This window comes from Acanthaster planci, linkage group LG09, assembly GCF_054643075.1.
Source record: "Acanthaster planci isolate LZ-2023a linkage group LG09, COTS_SCS, whole genome shotgun sequence".
NCBI classification, from domain to species: Eukaryota; Metazoa; Echinodermata; class Asteroidea; order Valvatida; family Acanthasteridae; genus Acanthaster; species Acanthaster planci.
Window position 1 is genome coordinate 17,239,756 of NC_141785.1, and position 11,321 is coordinate 17,251,076.

The following is an 11,321-nucleotide window of genomic DNA, read 5'->3' on the forward strand; positions in this document are numbered from 1 at the left end:
TATATGCAGGGTCCCAGATTCCACCATAAATGTATGAACCAACTTGTTAACTGTTTATTTTGTAATTGCAATGTAAAATACAGTGACTTTGCACGAAAGTTGATAAAATGCTAGAATAGTCTGTCTACAGGTGCTTGCAGACATGCACATTATGATATATGAACCGATGTCAGTAAAGAAGCAAACAATTCATTCCAAGTTCTGCTTGATTTTATTTTACAAGACAAATTTACTGTACGTTGTGACAGATATTGCAGTCGCCCCCTGCGTGATTAATAGCAGCGGTCCACTGGTTAAATAATTGCACATTTTTCCCTGTCTAGTATATTTTTCTCTTCTTTTTTTAAAATTTAATCTTCATCCTGAAAAAAAAAAGGATGGCTTGCAAATTAATTTAATCTTGGCCCCCAGTTTGATGATGGGTTTACAGCAAAGATCGTATAGCGCCGAAGGCGGAAGATGGATAACTCTGCCCAAAAGATGTAATTACCTTGGGCGCCATTTGAGCAAGCGATACGCCTGCGCAGTTTACGGTAATGCTTGGGCGCAGGCTCACCAGGTGCACGTGCCTGCCGCATCACCTGTGCATTAATGTGCATTGCGCAGGGGTATCGTTTGCTCAAATGGCGCCCCTGTGATTACAACGTTTTACGTGCATTCACGGTGAAGTTCGCCATCTTGCGCCGCTTCGCAGCGCTATACGATCTTCGGTTTACAGAATCCACATCATTTTAATGAGTACGCTGCATGCGACTGTAAATATCTCCGGGCAGTTTGTCAGTCTCAGGTAGAATATAAATTAGAAGTCTTAATTACTGAAGCTTTTAAATGACAGAGCAAGAATTTCTTCCTCTGATTTACAATTTCCAAATCGACTGGCCAATTTTTGGCACGGTAATTAAACCCTATCATTATGGTTGTTGCTCAAAGTTTTGAATACAGCTTGGAACTACATGTGAGTAATTCCACAGAAAACAGACTGACATATGGAAAGGATCATTTTCACAATATACCGGTATCTTGTTCTAGTAGATGGCAGAAGTGAATTACACGTACATGTACATGTAGGACTGGAACTCCAGCGCTGTTTTTTGTTGGAATTTTCCCTCTATATCACAGACGTACGTCTTTTTAAATGTTGCCTTTGCAAGGGTCAGGTAAAGCTGTGTATTGCCATGGTAATAGATTGACACCTTTGTAACATCCTTTTTTAGGGTATAACACAGAATAAAAACTCACTGAAGGTGACAAATAAAAAGTACCTGTAATTATTCATGAATTATGTTATGATACATGTACATGTAGGCACCAGTATTTGCTGTTTATTAATGTTGGTTGCTTTCCCATCTGTGTTCATAACAGTGCTCAGCATGATCAGTTTCTGTGGCAGACTTTCAACTTCATGATGACATTTGCACTGAATTACCTTTGTGCGCCTTTGGAAGCCCACTGGCTATAATGCTTGGCAGCTTCAGCTAATTTCTATAAACATGTTTGTTACTCCCAGCCACAATAAGTTGATGTAGACTTAGCCTACTGTACCCACTTGTGCATTAATTTCTAAGAACCTTTGGAAAAGCGTTGAACTCGCACGAATATTACCATCATTGCATGCTTTGTCAATCTGAGTGCACATAGTTATAATTAACCCATCACGTTCCGGTCTGCGGGATCGGAGATGACAGCGGGCATCGAAGCAGTTCCACAAGGCAGCGGTGAGGACAGCCAGCCCTGCATCCCGCCTAGACAATAAGTGTCTCTAAATGGGGTCTGTTCAACCATGTCAGCTTCTCGGAGGGAGGGAGGGTTATATGGCCTTTGGTGTATGAGGCGTCTTGGTGGGGCATGATGGGTCACACGTTGGGGAGGGAGGAGTCAGGGGGGGTGGATCGTAGGGATGTTTTGTGAGTTGTGTGAATTCTTTCCAGGATGCTGCTAATTTACATTGGCCTCTGGTGTTCGGATTGGCATAAGAATTAGCATTTGTAGTTACCAAACTTTGTGAACCCGGTACACAAGCACGCCCTCTCTGATGACAAAGAGAGATGCTTCACTGACACTTGGATACCGTTGCCATGTGCATGCCCAACACCCTTGCAAAGACTTAATGATGTGCACATTTTCAGGGGAAAATGTGCATGTTTGATGCCAATCATACACACCATACATGTACGAATGACACTTGTTGGTTTATAAGGAGATGCAGTCGTCAGAGAACAAAGCACCAATTTTTCTTTCACACCCCGGTACATGTACATGTACTAAAGTGACCAGATCCACATCAGCGGGGATTCCCCTAAAACATTCAAATTAGGTTGGGCTCATATTTTGACAGAAGGTACTGACGAAACATTAGGCAGACTCTGTTTTATTTTTAAGTGTATACTGTATCTGCCCTGAGCTGAAGTGTACCCCAAATCGGCGAGAGAAAGACAGATGGTAGTAAGTTTTCCAACCTGGCTCTTGCACGTGTTCAGCGTGTACGCAAAGACCATACATTCCGAAATAAGTTTGTTGTGCGTAGTCGGCGTGCTCCACGTCAAATGCGCATGTACTTATGTGCCTATGCAGTGAGTTGGTATGCAGAGGGCTGTCAATTTCATTTACAAACACGCCCTCTTTTGTTCCACTTGGAGTGGATAGTATAAGCTCCTATCACATGTACAACCAGAAACTAGCAGGAAAGGATAGCCTATGTGTTATTAAGTTCATCTCATTTGCCATAAGTAACTGATGTGTTTTCTCATCAATGTGATTAAACATACAGGTAGGCTACCCCTGTACCAGCATTTAGGCAAGTACAGTGTGTAATTCAGTGTTGTAGGTCTCAAAACCTGGTCTCGGTCTCGAGACCATCTTGAGACCTTTTTTTTAATGGTCTCGGTCTTGGTCTCGGACATCAAGGTCTCGGATACAACACCGGTATAATTCATGCTGTAGACCTGTAATGGCTTAGACCACTGGTTCCCCGCATTTGATCTGGTTTGATTAGCGCAAGATATTGCCTCCCCTCTGTGTTCACCCCGGGTAAGTGAGATCGTTCAAGGAAAGATTCTGTTTGACAGGTGACAACCATGCAGGAGGAAGTGTAGGTCATGATGGAGAACATCTTGGGGTGTTAATTCGGCAACACTTATGGACTGCGGATCCTTGAGTAATCTTAAATTAAAAGATGATTGAAAGAGAAGAAAAATGCCAATATATTCAGGTGCAAATTTGATGTATTGTTTTGTGAAGTATTATAATTTTTAAAATACTTTTTGTTCTGCATTAAATACTCGTATAAATTTGTTTGTAGCCCTCTATTAGACTAAGATAAAAATGAAAAGAATTTTTCCCTGCCTCGAAAATGTCTCATGTCATGTGAAAGTTTGCATTACTGACTGTTAGCTTTCTCTCTTGATGGAGTACTATTAGTTCCAACTTCAAATTACCATGGCCTGAAGGACAAATTCTTCCACTATGCCAGAACATGTCTGCCTCTCATCCTTGTCTGATTATAAGCTGACAAATTTATGAGTTTAAAACTGCAGTGTAAGTGAAAGATTAGGCATAACAGCTTGTGATTATAGGGTATACAGAATTTGCTTCCAGCGGATGTCATGTCAAAGACTATTATGTGATCTTGAGGGGGAGAACAGTCTGACAAACTCCAAGCAATTGTTGCCTGCCCCTTTAGAATGTCAAATGACTTTGACCACACTGAGACCTCCATGAATACTCCTAGAGATATTTATTTTTATTTACTACTATTGATAAGCATTGCGCCATTTTACAACAGTGGAGATGTTGCAGGCAATCATCCATAGCAGTATAGCTTGACATGAGGAGCAGATGCCTGTGACAGTTCATTGTGGCTTTTTGTTCCTGGCAGTTAATAATTCTTTGAGATGGATACTCAGTTATTACCATTGGAAGCTTGTTACAGTCATATTTAGAGTAAATTATAATGAACTACCAGTCTTGGTACTGGTACTAACCTTCCTAGTTTTCATTGAAACTAGTTTTGGTTTTGTATTAAAAAGAATAGTGAATTTAACAAAACAGTTTCATTGTGACTTTACCAAAGCAGACCTAAGCTACTGTACCATTTTACATTATTAATATGTCGAATTTCTTTCTTGAAAAAAGAGTGGTTTTTTTTAATTGATCAATTGTTTTTGAAGAGCGACATTGTACATGTATTAAAAACAGAATCATTCATTTTCCTTTAATTTTTTTCATTTTGCATCAGATATTAAACACAAACAGATGTACAAATTTTTTCAGGATATGCTAAATTTCTAACAGAAACGGAAAATTGTACATTTATGAATGTATTATATATTTTGTATGAGGTCCTTGAGAAAACTTCCATTACATCCAATTTAGTCTTCCCCCCATAAAGGCACCAAAATCTCCTTATCTCAAATTGATGTCTAATAAATCATATTGATGCTGCCAGTGACAGCTGGCCAAATTTTGCTCCCCCAAATTCCCAGGTAAACAGGCACCCACAAAATACCGATACACAGAGAGCCTGAAAAGAGAACAAACCCTCTTGACTGAGCAGAACAAAAGAGGGCAAGGGAAACACCTGCCTTGTGCCTGTTGACAAGATTCCTGTCAAATTAGCCAGGGTCCGCCTTTGTCCTGGAGCAACCCAAGCCAAGATTAGCACACTTTGTGACAGCGGTTCTGGTCAATGGCCAGTTTGCCGACTGCCTGTGCTGCATGGGTAGCCCTGACACTGGACCCAGCATTCTGTTAAATTGGGGGACAACAACCCTGCCTTGTGAATGCCTCCTCATCCCCAGCGTGAGGGGACAAAGAGGGGAGAATTTGGCGGGGAAATTCGATTGGCTTTTTGCACTCACTGTTCCCAGAGTCACACAGTCGAGTGGTTAACTCTGGAACAGGATTCGGATGTCATTGTGTGCAGTATTTCAGGAAAAATATTAATGTGAATTTGACAAAATTAAGGTTTCTCAGAAATGTCTGTCGTAGGAATATTTACTGTCGCTAGATCTAGAAGGGAACACCTCTCATTTGTAGGCATTTGTCCTGTATTGTGTTCCTAAAAATCACAAAACATGCAGTTAATGAAATGCAATTGTGCACTGAAGATTTTCAATATTGTACATGTGAAAAGTGTGAAAGAATGATTATTTGTAGTTTTTATTTTAAAAATTCCAAATTATTTGTATTTTTTATAAAAACAAATTCAATACTTACATGTATATTATTCAGAATTTCAAAACCTCTGAAGGAAAATTATTCCCATCGGCAGAATGGGCTATCTGTAGGCCCAAGATGCTGTCTGGGCTATCTGTAGGCCCAAGATGCTGTCTGGGCTATCTGTAGGCCCAAGATGCTGTCTGGGCTATCTGTAGAGCCAAGATGCTGTCTGGGCTATCTGTAGGCCCAAGATGCTGTCTGGGCTATCTGTAGGCCCAAGATGCTGTCTGGGCTATCTGAAGGCCCAAGATGCTGTCTGGGCTATCTGTAGAGCCAAGATGCTGTCTGGGCTATCTGTAGGCCCAAGATGCTGTCTGGGCTATCTGTAGACCCAAGATGCTGTCTGGGCTATCTGTAGACCCAAGATGCTGTCTGGGCTATCTGTAGGCCCAAGATGCTGTCTGGGCTATCTGTAGGCCCAAGATGCTGTCTGGGCTATCTGTAGGCCCAAGATGCTGTCTGGGCTATCTGTAGACCCAAGATGCTGTCTGGGCTATCTGTAGGCCCAAGATGCTGTCTGGGCTATCTGTAGGCCCAAGATGCTGTCTGGGCTATCTGTAGGCCCAAGATGCTGTCTGGGCTATCTGAAGGCCCAAGATGCTGTCTGGGCTATCTGCAGACCCAAGATGCAGTCTGGGCTATCTGCAGGCCCAAGATGCTGTCTGGGCTATCTGCAGGCCCAAGATGCTGTCTGGGCTATCTGTAGGCCCAAGATGCTGTCTGGGCTATCTGTAGGCCCAAGATGCTGTCTGGGCTATCTGTAGGCCCAAGATGCTGTCTGGGCTATCTGTAGGCCCAAGATGCTGTCTGGGCTATCTGTAGGCCCAAGATGCTGTCTGGGCTATCTGTAGGCCCAAGATGCTGTCTGGGCTATCTGTAGACCCAAGATGCTGTCTGGGCTATCTGTAGGCCCAAGATGCTGTCTGGGCTATCTGAAGGCCCAAGATGCTGTCTGGGCTATCTGTAGGCCCAAGATGCTGTCTGGGCTATCTGTAGGCCCAAGATGCTGTCTGGGCTATCTGTAGGCCCAAGATGCTGTCTGGGCTATCTGAAGGCCCAAGATGCTGTCTGGGCTATCTGTAGGCCCAAGATGCTGTCTGGGCTATCTGTAGGCCCAAGATGCTGTCTGGGCTATCTGTAGGCCCAAGATGCTGTCTGGGCTATCTGAAGGCCCAAGATGCTGTCTGGGCTATCTGTAGGCCCAAGATGCTGTCTGGGCTATCTGTAGACCCAAGATGCTGTCTGGGCTATCTGTAGGCCCAAGATGCTGTCTGGGCTATCTGAAGACACACGTGGACCTACATCCCAATTTAATTATTCCAGTATTATCAAGTTGCTCTTTTTAAACTGACTTTCCTCTTGGGATAAGGATTTGCATACATGAATTTATTTGAAGACCATGGAGCAGCTGTAATAGCGTGGGAAATTGTTTCATTTAGATTGGATTTCCCCTGTTATGTGTTAATGATTAACCAAACCTTCATTGTCAGCAATGATGAATGAATCAGGCTGGGACTGCACAAAGGGTGTTTTTCCCACTCGTATCATAGATGGTCAATTGAGCTTGTTAGTGGAGCAAATATAATAGCTATTGCACCAGGACCTTGAGATTGGGTGTTGATCTGTTGCTCAATTCCAGTTTAAAAGTTACCCCATTTATTTTAGCGCCATCTTTTTGTTTTCCCATAAAAGCTGCCATAGGGAAGCTAGATAGGAGAGGGAAAAGAACTTTGCTTTACTGATATAATTAATATATTCATAAATTTGAAGGGTATGAGACAACTGAAAAAATTTTAGAAATATTCCCTGCCTTCTTAAGTTCAGTCAGAAAATGACAGCATGCATTTTTTAGCGTGTGAGAAAGAACAGGGCTGAGGCCACAGGCAAGTGCGAGTATGACTTAAAAAAAGCAGAGCTTAAAGGCAAATACCACTCTTACAGTGTAAAACACATTCTTTTGCACACTGTACAACGTTGGGCACAGCAAGCTTTGCGCAGTGTTAGATGTTGCTGTATCTATGAGATTACGGGAGCATTTTCAGAGAACCTGTTTGTTGCAGGCAACTGTTATGGCAGTTTGGTTCCACGGACATGACTGTTGAGAAAACATTGCATTGGTTTTAAAACAAGGAACTTTTTGAGAGAAAAAAAAAAGCAGAGAACAGAAACACAATGACAAACACTTGTGTTGCCTTTGTTGCAATTCTCTTATCATGGGAAAGAACAAAGCATGGAAAAACACAGAATGGGGAGTGAGTTTCAGACTTCAGATGAAATCTTTACTGAAGGTGTGTTCAAAACTTCCTCCTATATTTATTGTGAGTCAATGTATCCATACTTTCAGTTTTGGGTCATGCATGTATCATGGGATAATTTATTTCATACATTGGCTTGCAGTTTCCATTGCCCTAAAAGGGGAAACATTAAAGCTCCTGTTATACAATGTCAGCAAGTAAATCCTTTCAAAGCTTTACACAACAAGGCTACAAAAAGGGTATATTTCAATAACTTGTAAATCCTTTTGACAGCCCCGTCTGTTAAAACTGTCTGTGCACATTCAATAAAAAAATATTGCTACAAATAAAAAAGAAGTTTACTACAACTGGGAAACCTCTATTGTTTGTTTAGAACAGGGGTTTGGTTTCCAGTAATTTCACTTCACATTTTAAAGCCCATATAATGCGGGTTGGAAATAAACATGTTATATTTGTGCCTTGAGGTTCAGAGCGAAATCCGCCAAATTTGCAGTACTGGAAGGCTCAGCCTTGTTCAAATTTTAAACCATATGGCGACTGCGCATAAATTATATCTTACTTTGCATTCATGTCTATGTGTGTACATTAGGTTCAGCAAACGTGCCTTTGTTTGAGATTGCATAATGAGGAATAAACGAATCCGAAGAAGTTATCTGTTGTCTGTGCAGGATTTTATTGAATTAAAACATGAGAAAGCACCTGTTTGCTTTTCTCATTATGGTTTGGGAAAATACTTTATTGTTCCCCCCATCGGGCTCATTTCACTAGCATTAACAACTTGCAGAATCCAGAAGTACACATGTACTACTTATCATGTCCGTCTTATTGTGTTTACCATTTTGCCAATCCAATGATTTCAAAATCCTGAAATGCCTCTGTCCTCTTGTCATTTTGCCTTTGAAAAAGGTTTCGCTAGGATTGAAATGTTAGACCCTCTAACTTTTTTATTTGCAAATTTATGAATCAGGTCACTGAAGTCAGCAAGCAGTTTGCAGCAGTTTTTGTACTTTACAGAAATTTCACAAATCCATCCAGAAATTAAATTCTGAACACTTTCATGTTTTGAGTTACTACATTTATGACCATTTTGGGTCATCTGCTGAGTTCATTAGGATCCAGGAGAAATTGACAATTATTCTGGTTTTTAAATAACATTCAAATAGCCAAATATACAGAATTAGTGATGCCAGCCAGTGACACTAAAGTGTGAAAGTCACATACGGGGGAAGCTTTTGTAATCCAGCAGATTTGGTGTGGTCATTTTTGACACGCAGCTATTGCACAGATGCTACGTGTACCGCACCCTTCAGTGAAGCACCAAGCTCAGCATTGAAATTCCTCAGAGTAAAAAGGAATGACCTGAATATGGCTTCATCAATGTTCTTTCTCACGTTTGCTGATCTGCATTCTGACGCCGCCCTTGAAAGAATGCAGTGCCTGCCTTAGTTCTGGAGACAGGATCTTAATCTTTTTCTCCACAATCTGTTGGATTTACATCAACTTCACAGCATTACAGTGGCCAGAGGCATGGGGTGTGCCACTTCTGTGTTCCCTGTCTGGGCTGGGTTTAGCCTGGGCTTAGGGGTGGTAACATTTTAAGAGCTGTAGTGGGTTGCTGGCAATGTGGTGATTGATAAGGAGAGATCCTGGGATTCAGTGTGTCCTGTAATGTACTTGAATTTTTCATTGTGGAAAGTTGTGAGTTTTTGTTCAAGTAGTTGTGGGAATATATAAAATCGTTCTGTAACTATAATGTTTTGGATTTTGGGGCGTTTGGAAGTGAATTGTTTTTAATAAAATGTAATTAGTTTAATTTCTTGACACCCTTTTCCATATTTGGGTTGACTTTGGAACTACATGTATTTACTTTTTCTTCCTCCATGCTAAAATCAGTGCCAGTTAGGAATTTGTTCCTTACAAATTATTTCTTTCTCTATGAACTGACACGTTTGTAAATTCCAACTGTATACAGCTACTGTAGAATTGGATTAAACAGTGATCCAAATACACAAATCATTCTGTACACAGTTTTGACCAAAAATGGACGGCGGCTTTTATTTTCCAGTCTTGTCTCGGCAAAAAAGGCCTAATTTGGAAGCATTTGTTGCCTGGTCCACACACTCGTCACAGCATGGTGTTGAAAGGAAGCACTAGGAGTTTGGCCAAAGGGCCACTGCTAGTCGTATGTTAGCCAGGTTTTGCCTAGAGGGGAAAGGACTCGCGTGCCAGGGAAATTATCCGAGTTGATACCAGCTGTGCAGGCACGCTTCCACCCCGCTAGACTGCTGTGTAGACTAGATGCACATGTACTGTACATGTGCTGTACATGTGCTGTACATGTACTGTACGTACCTACATGCGTGATACTGACTTGAACTGAAGTGCAACTCATAAAACTTGGGGATTTAAGTTGAGTTCAAGCAAGTATTAAATTTCTGTGGATTAGAATACATTTGACAGGAATGTTAAACCCAGCCAGACATTTGCAGAAAGTGGGTGAAATGTTTTGAAGATTAGCAATACTGTATTTTTCAATTTGTTTGAAAGTGACATAATACTGCAAAGCATATATATGTTTCTGAAATATCCCTTTTGTAAATTTGGAATTTTCAAGTAACATTTTACATATTGTAGTTAAATATGAATACTCTGATATCAGCCAGACACTACCCATCTGTCGTCATATGATTGCGTGTAGGTCATATCTGTGGTATTCATTATAGTATCTTGCATCACATACACAGGTGGACACACTGCTCAGCCTCCTAAAATACCAGAACCACAACCACACACGAGCCGTCCACAAGGCAGGCAGAACTTCCACACCTACAGAAATAGTATGGGGCCAGACCCCTAATTCAGGACTCGCTCGCACATTGCACACAGACAATGCCGCCTGTCCAAGCCGCACTAGAACGCCACTGTTGAGGAAGTTGCCCTTGTAGGGGAGGCCCTTGTTCCTGGGTGTTGGGGTGTGGAATTGATCAGTCATTCGACTGGAAGAATTGATTGATTGAATCTGAAATCACGATATGAGGTGTTTGTGCTGCTGGGTAGGTTATGGATTTCAGCAGCTGTGGATTGGTTTGAGCTATCAGTGGAAAAGAAAAACAGTGTAACCAACTTACTATATACATCACGTGGGGCATGTGTTCAAGACTTGATAAGAGTTCTTCAAGATGCTAACCTTTCACTGTAGCCTGGAATGTTTGCTAGGTCATGGGTGTATACACATGTAAAAGGGATGTTGTTCGTTTCTTGTGAACTTTAGAAACAAGAAAATAAGGGCCTCTGTTTCTTATCTAGAATTTATTTTTTCCCCCTCTCGTCTTCCTATTGTTTGCCAAGTAATGCGAACCATTCCTGCAGGTTGGGAGAGATAATCCAGCAAATATTATCATGAACTTTGAAATTCTGGCATAGGTGTATTTTTCTTGACCAGGCATGGGCAGGCTGAGGGCATGAAGGACACAGGCATTCGGGTGTTTGATGTTCATATCAAAGGCCTATAAATGATTGAATAGCCCTCGAGCAAAAGCCTTGCGCCAAGTGGACTGCACTTGTGCACAGGTGTGTGGAGGTTGTTAAAAGCCTGGCACGTGCCAGAGGTCTTTCAGCTCCCCTGACTGGCAATTCCATGACACCCATTCAGGACCGCACTTTACTGTTTGTGACCCTAATGGGCTCAGGAGGGCGATGAATGGGTGTCTGGAGGGGTGTTGGGAGCAGGTGGTATGAGGAAAATTCCCACGCAATCTCACATTGTATAGGGACGTTCTCTTGCTCTGTTTCTGATTGAAGTGGAGGATTCTGGAGATTATCCCTTGATTACAAGAATTCATTGTGGTA

The 11,321-nt window shown here is 41.7% G+C and overlaps 2 protein-coding genes across 2 annotated transcripts in view; both read left to right on the top strand.

The window, feature by feature from the left end:
• Positions 1-10,620, top strand: part of LOC110990033 (importin subunit alpha-4-like) — a 29,322-nt gene extending 18,702 nt beyond the window's left edge. Inside the window, exon 6 of the mRNA XM_022254809.2 lies at positions 10,217-10,620. Coding sequence (XP_022110501.2) covers positions 10,217-10,417 — 201 coding nt within the window. The 3' untranslated portion in view covers positions 10,418-10,620. The remainder of the gene's footprint in view (positions 1-10,216) is intronic.
• Positions 1-11,321, top strand: part of LOC110978718 (sperm axonemal maintenance protein CFAP97D1-like) — a 105,411-nt gene that overhangs the window by 70,638 nt on the left and 23,452 nt on the right. The gene's annotated exons all lie outside the window — the stretch shown is intronic.